General features: G+C 38.6%; 1 protein-coding gene across 1 annotated transcript; it reads left to right on the plus strand.

Annotated features, from left to right (window-relative positions):
* The first annotated feature begins 363 nt into the window (after positions 1-363).
* On the plus strand, positions 364-19,522 carry LOC137281770 (renin receptor-like). Its single transcript, XM_067813380.1, has 8 exons — positions 364-436; positions 2,155-2,300; positions 3,723-3,854; positions 4,545-4,643; positions 6,109-6,297; positions 6,722-6,871; positions 7,571-7,693; positions 13,860-19,522. Exons 1-8 carry the CDS (start codon positions 373-375, stop codon positions 14,052-14,054), a joined length of 1,098 nt encoding a protein of 365 aa, XP_067669481.1. The 5' UTR covers positions 364-372; the 3' UTR covers positions 14,055-19,522.
* The last annotated feature ends 298 nt before the right edge of the window (positions 19,523-19,820 follow it).

A 19,820-nucleotide genomic window follows, 5' to 3' on the forward strand; every position in this document is an offset into this window, starting at 1 on the left:
ACATGATATAACGATAGGTAACTAAGTGCCATGTCCTCCTCGGGCAAGATTAACAGGTGTGACGCGATTTAGCCTCCAGCCATGAACTATATAGGTCAAATACTTCCGGGTCTCAGGACTGAAGGTATGTGAGAGCACAGCTGGAAAACTGAACATCAGGTTTTTTTCATATAATAGCGGTTCCCTGAAAGAGACCAGTAATCCCATCGCTTATAATTTATGCGTAATACTTGTCTAAATTCATAAATTCAAAGTGGCATAAGACTAGAAGTTATAATCTTTAATAACCGTCAAACACAATAATATCTTTACGGGGCAGCATATGGTTTGTTGGCGGATTACCTCCCTTTGATTATCACATGATCAAGGAAAATGGCGACATTGAAGCTGTGGAGGACGTCCGTAATGACCCGGTTCAGTGTTTTAGTTTTCAGTGGTAAGCTCAGTTCATGTTAAAATGTTTTCATAGCATTACGGAAAGATTGGTGACTCGTTGTATTATCATTTATACCATTGTATCTCGGAATCTTTCCCTGCTGTGCCCAAACAGATCTGTTGTATTGGAGAGGCCAGCCGTCACAAAATCTGCACACATGATCACACGGATATGAACATGTCACTGTTTACACGGATCACACGATCATGTAGTGACTAGTATGTGTCACTTTGTGTATCTACCACGTCGATATGAAGATTGTAATCCCTTATTTAATTTAGAATACCGTGGATATATGTATCTCTTATCAGTATGTAATTACCATCTTGAGATGATATTTTAATGTTTATACTGTATCAAGATTTGAATAAAAACTCCAGTTCAAGTGGCTAGATGATACAAGGATATGCCATCTATGATGTATTTCCTATATTTTCAGTATTCTGTCATAATATCATTTACTGATTTACATGGTATTCATGATGATAATTATAGTGTATCAATGCATTTGTATCATAACAAATTCCTGAATTCTTGATCACACTACTCCATGACATATGGTATAGAGGATGTCGCTCATTTGTTAATGAGCATGTTTTTGAATTGGATTACTGATTGCACATATAAGGTGTTATAAAACTCAAGTTATATGACCATGATTTCTGTATGAAATATCAGTGAAATGAATTGTTACATAATACAGGATTCCGTTATGATTGAGAAGGAGAGATAAGTCTGTGATTTTCCACTTACTGTTTTTGGACATTTTAATGATATACATTTTCAAAGAACTTGCTTACAATCTGTTAGCAATTTTGAGATACATTGGACACTGATTGTTACTGACACTGTCCAGAAATACTACAACTCTGAGTCCAACTCAATCTTGACGTATATGATTTATTAAACATTTATGTGATCATCACCAGAGATGGATCAGATGACACGTATATAAGCAACTGTCTGTGATAAGCTGTTTGTTATGTTCCTCTGTCTGTTCAGAGTAGCTGTCAATGCATGTTCAAAAATAGTTAACTTGATGAGTTAATCTTCTCCAGCTAATATAGGTATAGCAATTGAGTAATTTTACTTTACTTTAGTTATACACAACTTAGCGATCATCCTTAGGAATTAATTGTATATTCAGACAGGGACGAAGCTATTGTAATAACCAGGTTGACATAAAAGTCAGCAAAATGTTTAATGTTAGAAAACAAGTAGTAAACCAGTTTCTAACAAGCCAATCAAAGACAACATGCTGACAGTTGTCCAGAAATTTAGAAATGTGTATCTCTTCATCTGTATACCTGTTTGTAAAATATCGACAAGAACAAATATAGAATATTAGCTGACAATCACAAACCAGCAAACCTCATGTGAACAGAGATGACAGAATGTTGTGTATGATCAACTTCTTTATTTTAACAATGTGGCATTTCAGTGTAGGTTCTTATACTGTTTTCAGTGATGGGGTTGTACCAGTTTATAATTTTATATACAAGATACATGTACATATGACAGTGAGATGACAATAGTTAACAAAGATGGGAAAACAAAGCCTCAAAGAAAGTTCAATCATGGTTACGTTGTCATGATGTGTGTTAAGTGCACAAGTTATAACAAGTGAATAGATAGACACAAGGAGCACTATGTGCCAGGTCAGCGCATGTTGTAGTGTCCCAACAACCCTCTGATCATGTCTGTGTTATGTGTTTCAGCTGTGTTGAGTGTGTGTCTGGCCGGTCAGGAGCTGGTGATCACACATGCCCCGAGTTATGTGTCATTCCAGCAACAAGCAGATCAGCTGCAGACCAGCGAGGTGCCTAAAGTCCTTGCTCATACTCTTGGTTTGAAGACAGAATCAGTAAGTACACGACAGGCACAAGCGTGGTATCATATAGTCACTCGCCATCCTATGCGTGCTCCATCCATAAACAAAATGTACATGTTCTTTTGTTAACATGGATGCAAATTTGGAATTCTTATGTCAGTGTGCCTTACTTTCAACACAGCACAAGGGTTAGAAGAATTCATAGACTGCATGTGCTGCAAGTTTTCTGGGATTCCTTCAGTTTCGGAGCGTATTGAAGCCTTCATATTACTGACTGTCTCAACAAACTCACCTGTGAATAGTGAATAGAATTAGTAGTTAGAATAGTGACCTTCAGTATCCTGTTGCTGTTTTTTGACACTGACTATGTTCAGTTTGACCGTATGAACTGAGAAATGTTCTATATCCATGATACCTTTGGAAATTTATGTTGTTTTGTTAATCAGGAAGTTCAGACCAGAGGTTGGTCTTGGTCTTATTTCCAAAACCAATAATAAGCTTGTACTGTTTGCTACCCTGCCTGGTAATGGTGTTAAGGGGATAAAACAAGGAATGGTCAGTTGGATGTCGGTGTTCTGATTCTGAAAAGTGGATTCTTTTTAAACTGTGCAAGGGTATATCAGCAGTAATAGCACTACATACTAAGGCTGATGCGATTCACTTGCATAGTCAGTAAATCGACGCGTAGCCCTTCATGAGTTTGGTTCATTGTTCATGGTCATGGATACTGATACCATTCACAAGTCTCATAAATATGGTGTCACATTCTCACACGGGACATAGTTTAGTATTTTATTTATTACTTGCCCAACATTAGCAAAATAATATCAAACTAAGTACTTCTTTCTTGAGAATTCAACGAGTATGGTGACACTCATCTTTCCACGAGTCAAGCAAGGTGTAATACTATTGTGACAGAGGTATTAACATTGTGACATCATAACTGTAAAAACACTTTGACGTCATACGTATGGCATCACACGATGTTATTACACAGTGTGTAACAACTTTGTAAAATTATTAAACAGTGATATCTTCAATGGGTCAATGGGTGAGTAATAAAAAGGTTATTGTTGGGACAACTTAGCACTGTTAACATGTGTGTTCCATATAGTGAATTAATCACTTAAGTATAGTATTGTATTCTTGTATAATTATTTGTATTCATATGAGATGCATAGCATAATTGCCACATCGTGTATTCGTTGAAGCCCTTCTGTACATTTTATACAAGTGATGCACCTAGTGCAAACAGACCGGTACAAACCTACACAAAACCACACACAGATACACATCACTGTTGAAGCAAGATTGACCAACATTAGGTTAACTTAAACTCAATTTGCATTACTACTAATACAAAGGGTATTAGCCAAGTCCATGCAATGTATTCGGAGGGATGCGAAGTTGGTGCCCATGGTAACATCATCTTAAGTATTCTTACTTCTGTTTCAGGACCTGGGATGGAAGGGTTTGGTACAGGGCTCACTGTTCAAGAGGCCAAAGGCCAATGTTCTGCTGACTGTTGTCACCCTCCCTGACCAGCCACTGCCCCTTAAGAAACTGGCCAAGTTCCCAGTCAATGATGTAAGTCAACAATGCTGGCAGCTTCACTCCAACGTACATGTCATCAGGGTATACCTATGTGATGATATGTACATAAGTCCCAAAACATTTGATGTAAATTTAAGTCTACTAAGTTTTTGATTTAGGAGATAAACACCATGTGTTGGCCAAGTTCCGGGTGTTATTGACTATTTGAAGCACAGGAATGCATTTGGAACAGACGGCATCAGCTATCGACATTGTAAACAAAAATGTAAACCATGGTTGATGACACAACAAAACAGTTGTTTACGTGTCAGTACGCAGTGAATAGTCTTGCCCTATAAGTTGCAGTTTCCGGGAATCTAATACCATTTGTTCATGTTTTTCAACCAATCAGATTACAGTGGCTTTTGGTTTACAATGTAGTGTTGCTGTGCCTTTTACTGTATCACTAAGTCTCAGCTAGGGTCTATGCAGGTATCAGACGGAATGAAAGTCAGCTGTTTCCCTTTTATTAGTGTTGTGGAGATTGGCTCACCCATTCTCCATTTATGATGATTATGATGCCTATTTTTATAATTGAGAATGTAACCTGAGTTACATAGAACTTTTCTGTTCTCTATACATTATATCAATCACTGGTTGCATGGTGTAACCATTATGTTTGGTTAATTGTGTTTTTAACACAACCTCCTCGAGTTATCAGTATGCTCACTTCTCTTGTTTCAGGACGTGGCCTTTCCAGATGTGGAAGGTGTGATGAACTCCTTGCAAGGGATGTTCCTTGAGCAGAGCCCTCTCATGCTGGATCTACATGCAGACAACAATGTAAGACCAGTTACGCACGTGTACAGTCTAAGTAAACTTAGTCACAGTACTTTTCGTTACACTCCACCACTGAGTCTAACAAAACCTTATGGGAGATCGCGTCAGGTAACCTTTGAGATTGACCAATCAGAACACAGCTTACCAAATCGCGAAAGTGGACATTCGCACATACCTTTGAACTTTTTATCTCAAAAAGGTTCATACCCGAACGATTCAGAATGCTATTTAGCTTATGCTGGCTTCCAGGTGATGCACACTGCTTACGTACAACCATGACAACTGCGAGTAAACAGTCACTGAAAATGGTGTTTTTGGCAATGTTCAAGGATTTCATCTTGCGGAAATATTAGCTAATGGTAACCTTGTCAACAGAAACCCAAAAGCGTATATACTGCAGGTCAAGTAATTGTGTTATATGCGGATTTTTGTTTGTGGAGAGATCTGTGTCAGTGGCCTGAATATTTTGAAAGTACCTCCGATCCCAAAACAGTAGCCGTGTCTGATTAATTAAATCTATTTAACCGTCTCGCGTTTGATTGGACAGTCATTGGTTGCTCGAAGGTTACCTGACGCAACCTCCTACTAGGTCTTGTTAGACTCAGTGATGGAGTGTAACGAAATACACTGAGACGAAGTTTACTTAGACTGGCACTTGTAGGGATTTGTTCCTATAGCAGAGATGACAACCTCTACGATTTTATCATAATCACTACAGATTTTAGCCTCCAACCACACACTTGTAGGGTTTGCTCCCATAGTACTTGAATCTAGGGAACCTACGTCTGTCATCTGGGTAGCGTTATGACAAGCAGCTCTTCCTTGATTTTCATGCTAAACTTTGAGACTGGCCCTTGTAGAATATTTATTACTCAATCAAGGTTTGATTGAAGTAAATGTCTGTCTGTGACAAGCGGAAAAGTTCACAACATGTGACTTCACAGATAGTCAAAGCCCATGTCTAGTAAAGGTCTGTTTGGTCTTCTAAGTTTAGCTAATAACAGACCTTGGTCTAGATTTTCGAGGCTCTCTAAGCGCTAAGAATAAGATCGTCGTAAGTGCCATTCATTATCAGTAACTTGTGGCTATCTTAGTGCTACGACAGCTTCGAAAATCTAGGCCCATGGTTCCAGTGCTTAGGTGAGTATAACTCCCACGCCCCAGCAATGGCTTACAGGAATCATAGTGCTAGGTTGTTCTGTACAACAGCATCCACTTATGACACTTATTATACAACAGATGATATTGAGAGCCATGTTTTGGCTAGTAGACTCAAACGGTTTTGGCAATGGACTTTCATTGTATTTCAGTGGACACCTTGGGAACCTGTTATGCCCTGAAAACTATACCAAGGACCATCTTACTATGCAGATTAATGTAATACCATTGAATTATATTGTATGGCCAGTATTGGCCACATTAATATCCAAATGTTGTATTGATTGTGTCATTTTCCTTCTCAATGTAGATGTTTGACTTGAAGACAGAGGAGCAGCTGTTTAGGAAGTTACCAAATTCCATCCGCAAACTCAGCGACCGTCTCCTGGACTCAGACTCAATCATCCATAAACTGTCATCTGGATCATTGAACATGACCTTGAACTCTGACCTGTCCTTGATGAGTGAGATGCAGATGATTGCTGATGTTATGAAGACTGTGAGTGTAATGCTCAGTGCCTCTATACTACCATTGTTTCAGTTATTTTGTGGGTTAAGATCACTGAGGAGTCCTTGGGGCTACGATGATGAAATATACCCTATCAGTATCAGGTTTTGGGGACGTTAGGACATCCTAGTGCTTGAAGGTGTTCTCTTGTCGTGTGGAAGGTCCAGGTTCGATTTTTCCACACAGAATGTGTGAAGCCTGTTTCTGCTGTCCATCACTGATAAAAAGTGATATTGCCAGAATTTTGATAAAAGTGACTCACTCTCTCACTCTTAGAATAGGGTAGTTATTCTAATGTCCTGAGCAAGCACTAGTTGCGTGGATATGTGCACTATATAAATATCCTATTTATAATTTTAATAATTATGTTTCACAGTTAGATGTTAATACTTACTGGAATTTGTATGCTCCTCAGATGTCCGAGAACCCCAAGATGGTCAAGAACAAGACACCAGATCTCTTCTCCTTCACAATCTATGGCCTCCGGAACGTGGCTGATAAACATGGACCCAAGTCAGAACAGGCCAAGGATGCAACCAAGATGGTCTCAGACTTTGTAGATCATGTAAGTGTAATCATGTCATTAATGTTAATCCTATTTGATGATGTGTCTCTGGTATGTCCCATCAATTAGGAAATCACTAATTATCTAATTTCTAAGTATCTTCCAAACACAAGAGATATTTTAATGATAGAGCAGGATTATGGCCATGTCGTGACCTTGTGCTACAGACTGCATTGCCATCAGTAGGCATTGCAGGAACCTTTATACCTGTTGTTGTGATCATTTCAAAAAGTATTTTACATGGGCCAAACACATCTGTTATCCAAAAGTCACCAGTTCATTTTGTATCAATGGTTTATAGTGGTAGTCTGATTAATGGAAATAATCAAAGATTGGTCGTAATGACAGAATGACAAAGCAATCGATCGTGTTTTCTCATGATTGAACACAAACAGTTTTGGAACACTTGTTTGCAATAACATTATTTTTCACAAGGTACGTTTCATAACCACTACAAGCTCATTCCAGCTTGACCCGTGAAGGTCCTGGGGTAGTATAGGCTTGTAGCAAGAGGCAACCAACGGGATTGGGTGATCATTAGATAATGGTGATGTGTAGAAAACAATATGATCGGAAGAGCCTTTTTTATTGTTATAAAATTAATTGATGTCAAGCAGGCTCAAGTTCTTGATCATGTTGATGTTAGGATATCATGTGTGTGTGTTTTGGTTGCCATGACAACAGTTGCTTGTGTTTCAGGTGACTGACCACTTCAAGTCACTGTACAAGGACAACGTTGTGGTGGAGGTGCTCAGTGCAGCCCCAGAGAAGGGACATGTCCGTAAAGTCCGCAGTCTCATGGCCACAACTCCTGCCCCAAGTGTAAGTGGTCAACACAGAATGTGAATGATGTTCAGCATTGTTGGTGAAAAAAACTGGAGTATTATAGGAATTCATTGATTCTAATTTCATGAAGTGTCCTTCACTTCTGTTTGCCAGTTTGATTGATACTCTACAAACTTTAACATACCAGAATGGGAGCAGGGGCAATGTGGACATCATAGTGGCTAGTCTTACTGACTGTGATTGTCAAGTTCAGTACTGAAAGACTCATTGACACAGAAAAAAAGCCCTCTGTGTATGGACGGAAAGTGTGTCTTCATGTCCATTAGTGGACAGTGGGATAACGTCATGATTGAAGCGTTTACCTGTCATGCTTAAGTTTCAGGTTCTGTTCCTACATGGGTACAGTGAGTGAAGCCCATTTCTGGTATCCTCCACCATGCCATTACTTAGATCTTGCTAAAAGAGGCATAACACCACTGTCACTCCCCTACGTCCTTTAAAAATGGTGTTGATTTGGTCTCTCTCTATTAGGAGTTCTCTCCCTTACCATTTTCCGTTGCTGATGTTTGAAAGGTTGGTAGAATGTTAATGTAAATTTTGTTGTTAAGGTGGAATATGATGTTTTGAAAGTGTTTGCTTGCAACATTGAAGGTGCAGGTTGTATTGTCAGTTTGAGTGATGAGTTGTGATGCTTTTTCAGTATCACTAGCTCACTCCTGTCTCTGTGGATAGTTTCAACTGATTTAAAGAATATTTCTCGCTTTTTTGTCTATCAAGTGACGGTCCTCATATCCCTGTAGGAATGTTACAAATAACAGCTCGACACCCCATTACAGAATCTTGTTTAGAATGGCTAAGCATATCAATAAAGTAGTTTATTACCTACGAAGGCGAACATATTGAAGTTCATAATTTTCAAACGATGCCCTAGTGCAAAATATCACTTTGCCATGGTTACATGACATCATGAACATTACCATGACATCACGGTTCTTCTGTGACATTGCGTTCTACATGTGGTGATGGCAGGTAGCCAGCCAATGTTTAAAAGTAGGTTGGGGTTTATTTTCCTCAATTTAACCACTTTGGTAATAAACAAAATATTATATTCGTGTCCATAACATAAAATGCTTACAACACTTATGCCTAAATATTGGTATATCCCTCACTCTTACTCAGGAAATAACAAAATTTAGGCACTCGTGTCATAAACATGGTATGACACGGGCACTCATATAATATCCTCTGTATAATTTGACATTATTGCTTCAGTGTGTAATGTTAAGTTACCCCTAAAACTAATTACTATTTTCCTAAACATATTTTGCTCATTTGCCTAACAAATTGGCTGTAAGGTCCAAGGAATGTTGTTTTGAGGTTTCCTAGGTTATGAAGAATTTACAGCCTTCATTCTTTCAACTTTAAGTTTTTCTGGCCACTGTCCAAAGTTTTTAGATGAGCCAGTAATATTATTAGCTACTCTCACAGAAAACAGCCAGGGTTACCCTTGGCGGAGAAGACCTGCAAATGGAACACAGTGTGAAGTGAAAATGCTCAAAACAATAGCAAACACTCTGATGCAATAAAGTCACATGTGGTCACTAATCAAATCCACACAATTTCAATGCTATAGGTAATTAATGTAGCTTGAATGATTTCTGATTTCAAAGTGATTTGAAAGTTCATATGATAACAGTATTTAGGATTCAGACTTAAAGGTGTATAGCTGAAAAAATAATTATTAGTTATAAATCAATTGTGTTTTTAAGTTGTTTGACCCCCCAATGTTTATGTTGACCCCCTCTAAAAATATGCAGAGTTACCCTGACCCCCAAATATAAATGTATAGGGGGAACTCTGAACAACGTTCTCACTTGTTTAGTTCCCCACACAGCTTGATGACTGTGATGACTTTCAGGTCAAAGTAATTCACCAACTTAACAGAAAAATGTTTGTGGACTTTGGTTGTAGGAAATCTGTGATTCTTTTCCTCATGTTTTGTGTCTGCCAGAGCAGGGAGCAGGAGCCCAGGCACCTTAATTAGAAGAGTTATCTCCCTTGGACATAACAGGCCGCCATGATAATGTATGTGAATCTTGATTTGCTGGTTATGCTCTTACTAGGGCTGTAACGAATCAGTTTGCTTCATTGATGACCATTATCACTATTTAGATTCCTTATTGAATACCATTTTGAATTATTTCCATCACATTCATTATTTTGACCACAACTCGAGCAGTTTCAAGCACTGAAATAAAGCGAAATGTGTTTGATGTGGGGCTAATTATAAAACGACAATTGTTTCTAGTAGACAATGCCATGTTGACTATGGAATTCCTGATAAAAATGCTCTGAGAGTCAAGTTAAATCTGACGTTTTTACTTGTATGTAGAATTGGATTGAGGGTCCGTTGTTGAAAATCGAATCTAATTGAGTTCTGGGTGAATCGTTGCAGTCTTAGCTCTCACATTTGTCAGCACCAGGAGATTGTGTTTCACCACATTGAATGTAGATTCCTGAAAACTTGTTTATTTAGTCTCCTGTGGCTGCAGCAGCTACTTGTTGTGAGTTGTGATTATTTACACAGACACTAACCTGTTATTATCAAAGTCAGGCTGATGGATGTCACCAATTGTACATGCACTACATGGACTGCAATGCTAGGCCTCTGACTGTCTGCTGTTTGCGATTATTGTTTTTTTTACGACAGTCATGCACTCCGTCAGTGTGTGTCTGATTGCTACATCACTTGTGTACAATGGTTGAACATGGATACCCTTTTCAAACAGAGTATACAAATTTCAAGACAACTATTATTTGTTTTATCCTTCAGTGGGGTGGGGTAGTGGTTAGAGAGTTAGCCCCAAAGACCTGGGGGTTGCTACCCCACCATTTCTGGTGTACCCCGTCAGGATACTGTTGGAATATTGCTAAAAGCAGTGTAAAAGTAAACTCACTCACTCATTCAATAGTCAAAGTCTGCAAGAGTAGCTACATCTACAAGTATGTCTTTAAACATCTTTTGCTAGTACATGTCTTGAGATCAAACAGCCAACCTTCCACTCTCTAAGCAGCATCCTCTATCGACCCAACCATAGAAGTAGTCACATCAGCTAAATGATGGTGCTGCTTAATGGTGAAGTTGACCAGGTCGATCCAGTTCACTGATACAATGTATGAAACCCTTTACACTATAATAACAGCGTACCAAGCTTTGATCTGGCTGTTATTGGTAATTCCAACAGTGAAAGTAAACGTAGACTCAACATTAAACCTTACACTGCTGTACTGAGTTTAGCAAACCCTAGTCGAATGTGGCATGAGCTAACCTTTGAGCGACCTGTGACCATCCAACCAAGTGTGAGATAGATGAACAGATTTCGCCAACGGAACGGATCAGAGTGAGACAAAGGCTACAATTTAGGGTTCGGCAGGGTTTACAAAATTTCCTTTTTCCCGGTCACTGAAACTGATCTCTCAACAAATGAACATCCTAATAAAACACAGATATTTGACATGCTGTATGAATACTTAAGGTTTCTGATGACATGGTTACTCTTAGACTATATTTCCGCAAGATGATATCTTGGAAAATTGGCAAAAACGCTATTTTTAGTAACTGTATACTTGTGGTAGTGAATAATGGCACCTCCATGTGCATCACTTGGGAGCAGTTGTGTGGAGAATAGTATTTGGAATTCTGAGTACAAATATTTTCAAGTTCACACAGTATATGTGAATGTTAACTGTCACAACTTGGTAAGCTTATTGGTCAGTTCTGAAGGTCAGGAGATGTGACTCAGCAGAAGAACAATGGCTCTAAATTATTATTATTCCTAAATGTAAAAGCTGTATTATGAGCAGATATGAAATGTAATCCAAGATTATATGCAGTTTGAAACCATAGGGGGAAATTATCTAGTAGTACACGGACATGCATTATTTGATTGCCCGAAATTAAAACTGACTTGTCCCGGGCATCGGGTGATGGGATTTTTGAACCCCTGCTCTGTATAACAGTGCAAGGAGTAATACTGAGACTAATTATACTTGCTCTTTCCCACAGCATCTAAGTTTTACAGTCTCTGCTTCTGAATCTGCTGGTCTGAATGTGTCTTTAAACATCAAATTCAGCAGAATGTTTAATTGTCTGATCTGCATTATGCCTCTGTTCATTGCATACAGCAATGTTTCTCTTTTGTCTTGATAACGATGTAAGAATCTACCCTGAAATGTTGCTCTATGCAACTAACAAGATGTTATCCATAGTGTCATGTTTCACTATTGAAATCAGATGAGTGTCGTATGAACCATCATCACCAACTAGATCAACAGAATTTTAATGGACCCAGGTGTCAGACTATTAGCTTTAGTTACAGTTTAAATTGCTCAAATTGCAGTTGCAGTTTGGACAAGCAGCTTCTTCACCATGTTTAACAGTTTGGAAGCAGTCTCAACACACCACTAGAAAAAAATAGATAATTCATGGGGTTCTTGCCAAGTCGTTTAACATCTATTTAACATTTGATAACTAGATACATTTACTGGTAATCTGTTGTCATCTTAGACTGACAATTGTACAGGTAAGTGTAAACACTACGAAGGCGTGGTCCAAGTCACTGACAGCACCTGATTAGCAAAACACACATGTTGAGAATCAGGACTGGGCCAAAATCTGATTAATTGGGGTGTTGTTTATCATGTGTGTAGACTTGTGTATATAAAACTGCATGCAATTGATTAATGTCAGTACATGCGTGATCAGACGACATGTTGTTTGTGGTAAAAAAACCTGGAATCCACGAAATCACCTTTGGCTCTGTTCCTTGAAATGTGATTAATGAGACAAGTAGTTCTTGAGGATACGGAACTATGTGCCTTTTCGGAGATGAATTGTGAAAAGTGTGGTTCAAAACCTTTATTCTCGTATGTTGTTTTTGTTTTTTGTTCATTTATCAGATGTCAGAATGTTGTATTCAATGTTATATTGGTGTAAAACATCCGTTTATGATATGTCGTGGTTTCAGTAAAATACATATCACGTTAACCCAGCCATCACATCAAAACATTAGTTGTAGATATATATAATTAGTATTACTTGAAAATGTTTATATTTCCATTTGCAAACATAGGAGTTGGCACTAATCTCATGGGTGGATCCAGGAATTTTGAAAGAGAGGAGTTCAGGGGGTTCGAACCCCTACAGGCACAAGGGCCCATCTCAACGATATTCTATGCTTTTTCATGTGTGTTGAATATGTCTCATCTATTGATTGACATCTATTTATCATAAAGTTGATGTTGAGATAAGTAAAAGTGTATGATATTCATTGAAAGGCTTAAATTAGCCATTGTATTAAAAGTCTCAGTATATATATATGTGTGTGTGTGTGTGTGTGGCAACCAGATGATTGACAGGACCTGATATCACATGTAAATTGTTATGATATGTCATTTTCTTCCCCTGTTCAGTTCCCCTGAAGGATTATCTTATCTTAGCTGATACCTCAATCCCCCAGCCCAACCGTGACACCCGTCCTGACACACTGTTTGAGATGATCCCTCCTACTTGTTTCTTTTCATAGTGATAGTGAACCTCCTTGATAGTTTCATCATTAAAGTTATTATATCTTTTACACCAGCTATTGTTTATGATTAATGAAGCTAAGTTTAATTTTGAAATGGGCATTTAAGAAGTTTTCTTTTTAATGCTGTATCATCGCACTCTAATTTGCACAGTCATGGTCACTCCCAAATTACTCGCTTTGGACTTTGAAAAAAACTCCATTGCTCATTTCTGCACTAATCCCTCCCCAGTAAAGTCCTTTTTTCACGTTTCCTATCTCCCTACCACTGGAACTGTAGTTAGATCAAACTTAGTTTAACAGATATTTCACACTTTCACATATTAATTTCATGAATTGTAGATTGAAAAGTGAAAACGTTTGTTTTTTTTCTATTGCCAACAATATTTTACTTCAGCAATGCCAACCAGCCCAACAGTTTCTTACTACAAAAGCTGTTACAAATTTTGCAGTTTTAAGGGTTTTCCTATATTTATGTTCATAAGAACTAGTAAAGTAAAAGTGTCCATTTCTCAAAGTCTAATTCAGGAGGTTGTACTTACTTCCACTGGGACCTGACAGGACAGTGTATGGATCAGAGTCATGCTTCTGGATGATGTCAAATATTCTTCTTTCAGAAGCCCAAATCAAACGATTTGAATCTGGCAGATGACTACAGTCAGCAGTATCCTGCTATCTTCAACATCGTCCTGTGGCTGATGGTGGTGCTGGCCATCGCAGTGTATGCCATCGTCTACGGCATGTGGTACATGGACCCCGGTGTGGACAGCATCATCTACAGGATGACCAGTCAACGACTCAAGAAAGACTAAATTTCAAGTTGATCCATCATGTTCCTTCTGTGTCCCTGAACTTGACCATGGTCATATATATTTAATTCCTTCAAAAACAGTCTCAAAAAATAGAATTAGATACAAAGTATACTTGTGTATTTTTTATGTGTGTGATTTTAGGGTTATCATTTCAAAGGGAGGTAACTCTTACTACCTTGCATGGATAGACTGGCTGACCCAAATCTCTGAATGCGGAGTTGCTTGTCGATGTTTACAAGTTAAACTTAATGCCTATTTCAAGTTGTTGGGACATTGAAGGAACCAGAATATTAAAACCCATCACACCTGTGGAACAGACAGGCATATGCTACGCTTGTAATCATTCCAACAAAGTATTATTTCATTTATGTGACGGTCTACATTTTGCGGCGATCTGTTTGTGTCAGTCTACACCATTTGGTGTACATGTAATGATCCAGGGTGTAGTTAGCTGGATGCCCTTCTGAATCTGCTCCCTGGGGCGGTGGGGTAGCCGAGTGGTTAAAGCATCTGCTTGTCTCAATGTTCGATACCCTACATGGGAATCATGTGTGAAGCAAATTTCTTGTGTCCCCGCTGAGATATTGCTGGAATATTGCTAAAAGCGGCGTAAAACCATACTCACTGACCTGCTCTGAATTCCTCACAAAGTGATTTTTGCACTAAGGTGATCCTTACTTAATTACGTTACCTTAGACTTTCGATCATCTTAACATTATGTGGATCAGGGCCCTTGACCATAAACTGACATGGAGTGGTTCATATCAGAACAGGTTGTTCTAACAATGTTTGAGGCCTCCACTTCTGTGTAAGGGAAAGCAGTGGATCAACAGATTTAAGATCATTGTAACGTCTCTTGGAACAGGGTCCTTGACCATAACCTTCAGTAACATGGAGTGTCGTTAAAATGGAGTAATGCATATCAGAACAGCTAGTTCTAACAATCTTTGCTGCCCCCATTCCAGTTTTAGGGAAAACGATGGATACAGAGATTTTCGTCCTAATTGGTACCAGGTTATGAAACTAGATCTGGTACTTTCTAATTTGTACTTCATCTTAAGACAGTTAAAATACCTGATAGGCGTACACAGCATTCCACAAGGGTTCGATTTGTAACATTTGGCCTTAATTTGCTGCTGTCTGTTCCCCAGCTTGAGATGGTCTAACACTAGTCAGTACCAATGACTGGGACTGTTTCCAGGGGGTTGTCAATGGATCTACCGGATTCGTCATTACAACCTGGTTAAATTGTGGTCAGATATTCAACTGTAGTCAGCATGATTTCTTCAAATGTCATTGGAAATGAAACTTGGTAATTGTGATTTGGAACTTATCTGATTCCTGAAAGCGAATATGTGATATTCAGGCAAAGACCTCAAAATTTCAAATCTCAGCACTGATGCTTGTATGGATTGCATGCATATTGGCCTTGAAGTGGGTTAGGGGGCTGAGTTCAGCAAATACATTACTTCACTTCCCATTGAATGCTGAGCCTCTATCTGTATGAGAGTTTAAGGGTTACGATGTAAGGTTAAGATATTACAAGATTCTGGGGCTTTGAGTCATATCTTGAACAAAAATGGACAATGTGTATTTCAGAACAGTAATGCTATCACTCTTGTTATGGACCTGTTTTATTGTAAAATTATGCATGATCTTGTCTCGAAATCCAGATACACTGTTTAAATCTCGGCTTGCTCTCAATACCTCATGATCAGAGATCACCAAGTGAGTACCCTGACCTCTTTCATAAGCAGCCAAGACTGAGATTTAAATATGCTAGTAAATATGCCTTTTTTTTTTTAACATTCCTGAATGTGCTTCAAATGTCTTGGATCACTCTTCATGCCGTCAATATTGCTTTGTCTAGTTCAGCATCCATTTGGTGGTAATGGGGTAGCCTAGTGGTCAGAGCATTCACTTGTCAAGCCGAAGACCGTGGTTCGATTCCCCACATGGGTACAGTGTGTGATTTCTGGTGTGCTATTGCTGGAATATTGCTGAAAGTGGCTTTAACCTAACTGACTCTGTGTCCATTATGTACCATCCTAGTAACGGAGCTGAAATTCTTTTGATTCAACATTATCCATGAAATATCACTCACTCTGTAACCAGAGTATGAGATCCATGACTGTGTGATAACAGATGATGGTGCTTCCAGTGCGGCACCGTAACTGTTGACAACACCCCAGTAAACAGTTAACTCCCTCAAGACAAGGCTGTGCTATTTCCCACTATGTATTTGATGTCATTTATGACTTATGTATAATCTTTAGTTTTTGACCATTTCTTGGAGAAGGAATAATAATCACGGTTTATGTCATACTGGAGTAGATGGAGAGTGTGGTTGGTCTTTAATGCGTACCTGTGATGGTGTCATAGTATATTTGACATACCGTATTCGCCATAAGGAACAATTTTCCATAGGAATTTTATCATCAGATCTTATGGAATTGAATTTTCTCCGCTTATTTGAATAATACTAATATCTTTTTCCCCCAGATATTGACATTATAATTAATAATTATAGTTACCATGGCTGGATTTAGTGCTCTGTAACTTGCAGTGGTGCAACCCAATATTACAAAGTTAATATAACTTACTTGTTAGTCTAACGTGCACCAGGTGCAAGTCAATTTTTGAGTGGGTAAACTTCTGAATCTGACATCTAAATAATAGTATCTACATATTCCAGTAAAAGCGGTGCAGCTGGAATTTGACTGGGGCAACTAGTTTTTATCTTAGGTTGCACCTGGTGCAAGTAGGTTAACATATCTTTTAAGTCGAGCCTAGGTTACATAACCTTTCTGCTGAAGATCTGCATTATGAATATACAAACATTGACTAACCTGTGCACTGTTATTATTATAGGGGTGTTTATTGGAGCATGGGGCTTTACATAGCGAATACGGTAGTTCATTGTGTTAGAGGGTAATATGGCTATTATACAGTACACTGAACGAAGTTATGTGTGTACTGCAGAGCTATTGCACGATATTGATCAGTAACATTCCTGCAACCATTGTACATTGCCATAGTTATGAACTTATGATAATAATTATTGTGATACTGATTACATACTGTTAACATGTTCTCATGTGCTAAGGGGTGTCATTGATTGGAAATTTGTGTATTTATATATCAGCTGTAATAAAAAGGCATTGATATATCAGTTGCAAAGTTAGTTCTTTTGTAGGAATAGAACTTTATCTTATCGTTTTCTCATCTAGACACCATTATGAAAATGGAATACTGCTCAAATGGGTTAAAACCAATCTCATTCATTCAGTTAATCAAGTTCATAGAAAAAATGAAAAACTTGCTGGATCCTTTAAATACTAGTATCCATTTTTGGTCTTCTTATTGTCCTTCCTAACCAGATTAACGTAAACATAACATAACGTAAAAAGTTTGAATTTGTATTAAAATATATAAATCTGTTTCATTAAACATGCATGATGTCGAATGACACCCCTATGTGTACACGGGATCTGTATATAGCTTGCAGTGTTATCACAAGCTGAGCATATGTTTTTGTTTTGTTTATAAGTTTATTTGATTTTCTCTCATTTACATCATATAGCCACTCCTTCCTCCATGGTGAATGTCCTGTGAAATGTGTTGATACAGCTCTCAGATCATTCTGTTTGGATGAAAGTTGTGTTGTAATGTGTCCCTTAAACATCTGCATGAGCCTGACCTATGTTCCTCTCCTCTTTGAAAAACATTTTCTTTAAATATTTTTTATATTAATTTTTTTAGTATTAAATTATTCCTAATCAGGTTTTAGAAAGGAAATATTTATCACATCTTTTGCATAATTGTCGATCAGGCAAAAGTTGATCAGGCATTTTCTGTCATATTGAAACCAGATTCTGTATGTTAGTGTATGGACACGATAGTGTATTTGTGATCTGAATGTAACCTTCTGTGTTGAAATATTTCTGCAGGGAATATGTGTCACCCATATCATTAGAGTGTTTTAATAAGTTGAAATGTAACTCTGTTTTACATGTCAGAGAGCAGGACAGTCTGAGGGATCTGTGCCAGGTAGTTGAGATAGATTAAAGAAAGAGTTTGGATGTGTACCAGCGCCAGATCTTATCCTGTAGGTTTTATCCCCAGACAGCAAGACAGCTGATTTGTACATGCAGTGTCGTGGACCTTGGCGGCGCTGTTGGGCGGGGCAGTTTATGATATATGAATTATGTTTCCTGCAGCTGAGGTTATCTGGATGTTATTTTATGATGAATGTGATGAGGTGATCGCAATGGTGATGGGGGTCACAGGAACTGGAGCATGCCGCAGTCAGTTTTATGACATCAGCGACACATCTTCCATCCATTCGTCATCCATCACTGCTAGATGGGCGTCTCTTCATGTCTGGTCTTATCTGCATGGTAAAGTTAGGGTCTGTTATATCTCTTTCTTTTGATGGGATGCTTGCAAAGCAATCGTACATTGCTATGGAATATGGCTGTATTATGAACAACTGAAAGTATATAGGAATTTTGGAAGTATGTATCTGTTGCAAATACAGTGCTTGTTATGTAAATCTCTTTCCATTTCTTATATCTGTCATGCATAACAGGAGAGGTCAGTTCAATTTTGTCATTGCTGTATGATGGTGCTGGCTCAGAGTGATTGTTCATAACCCATTGCCATTGTCAGAGGGATTGTCCCAACTTTATGACTTTCACATCTGTAATTGCCCTTGCATGATGGTATAGTCCCAGCTCGTTATCATTGTGTAACCTCTGACATCATCCAAGTTCGAGTGCTTTGTTTTATATCTATGGCATTACCCTACCTTTGTGACTTAGTCCTTGCTCTTTCATTCAGTCCTAGCTCAATGAATGGTCTTAGCTCTATGACTCAGTCCCAGCTGTTTGACTTGGTCCCAGCTCTACGATTGTCCTAGCTCTTTGATTTGGTCCTAGCTCTCTGACTTGGTCCCAGCTCTGTGATGGTCCTAGATCTTTGATTTGGTCTGAACTCTCTGACTTGGTCCCAGCTCTATGACTCAGTGCTAGCAGTGTGACTCTGTCCTAGCTCTCTAGTGTGGTCCCAGCTCTATGACTCAGTCCTAGCTGTTTGTTTGGGTCCCAGCTCTTTGACTCGGTCCTAGCTGTTTGTTGGGGTCCCAGCTCTATGACTCAGTCCTAGCTTTATTACTCAGTTCCAGAGCCTTACTTTGGTCCGAGGTCTCTGACTTGGTCCAAGCTCAATGACTCGGTCCTAGCTGTTTGACTCTGTCCTAGCTCTCTGACTCAGTCCTAGCTGTTTGACTTGGTCCTAGCTGTTTGACTTGGTCCTAGCTGTATATGTCCTGCCTGGAGTAGGTATCACTCATGTTGTAATGTAATCCAGATCTCCTCTGAACAAAGTTTTTGTTTATATATTACAAGATTACCTGTAGATGATGTGTATGAATGTTGATTATGTGGCAATAAACGCTGGATAGAGTATTCAATGTGTCATGTTGCAGTTTATTTCATGAACAGTTCATTCCTTGTGTTGTGATGTCTTTGTCAATTTCCAGATGCTCGTGTTTGCTTTGATGACAACTTCAGGTAGTGCGGGTGTGTAATTGGCAGCTATATTTTCAAATCCTGAATATTTTTACCCTGATTGAAAATTCCTGTGTTTTAGGTCCATGACCATGCACATTTCCATGCACACACAAGAGGAACATAAAAGTTGCCAAATCTGGAGAATCTCGGACAAGCATGTCTCGCAAATTTTACCAGCAGGTAAGATCCACTT

The sequence above is a fragment of the Haliotis asinina genome, chromosome 4 (assembly GCF_037392515.1).
Source record: "Haliotis asinina isolate JCU_RB_2024 chromosome 4, JCU_Hal_asi_v2, whole genome shotgun sequence".
Taxonomy (NCBI): Eukaryota; Metazoa; Mollusca; class Gastropoda; order Lepetellida; family Haliotidae; genus Haliotis; species Haliotis asinina.

Excerpts from the sequence above, each read along its gene's own strand:
- LOC137281770 (XM_067813380.1), top strand. The coding sequence starts at position 373 with ATGGCGACATTGAAGCTGTGGAGGACGTCCGTAATGACCCGGTTCAGT. Across the intron at positions 6,872-7,570 it reads TCTCAGACTTTGTAGATCAT|GTGACTGACCACTTCAAGTC; the intron begins GTAAGTGTAATC and ends CTTGTGTTTCAG. Across the intron at positions 7,694-13,859 it reads CCACAACTCCTGCCCCAAGT|AAGCCCAAATCAAACGATTT; the intron begins GTAAGTGGTCAA and ends TTCTTCTTTCAG.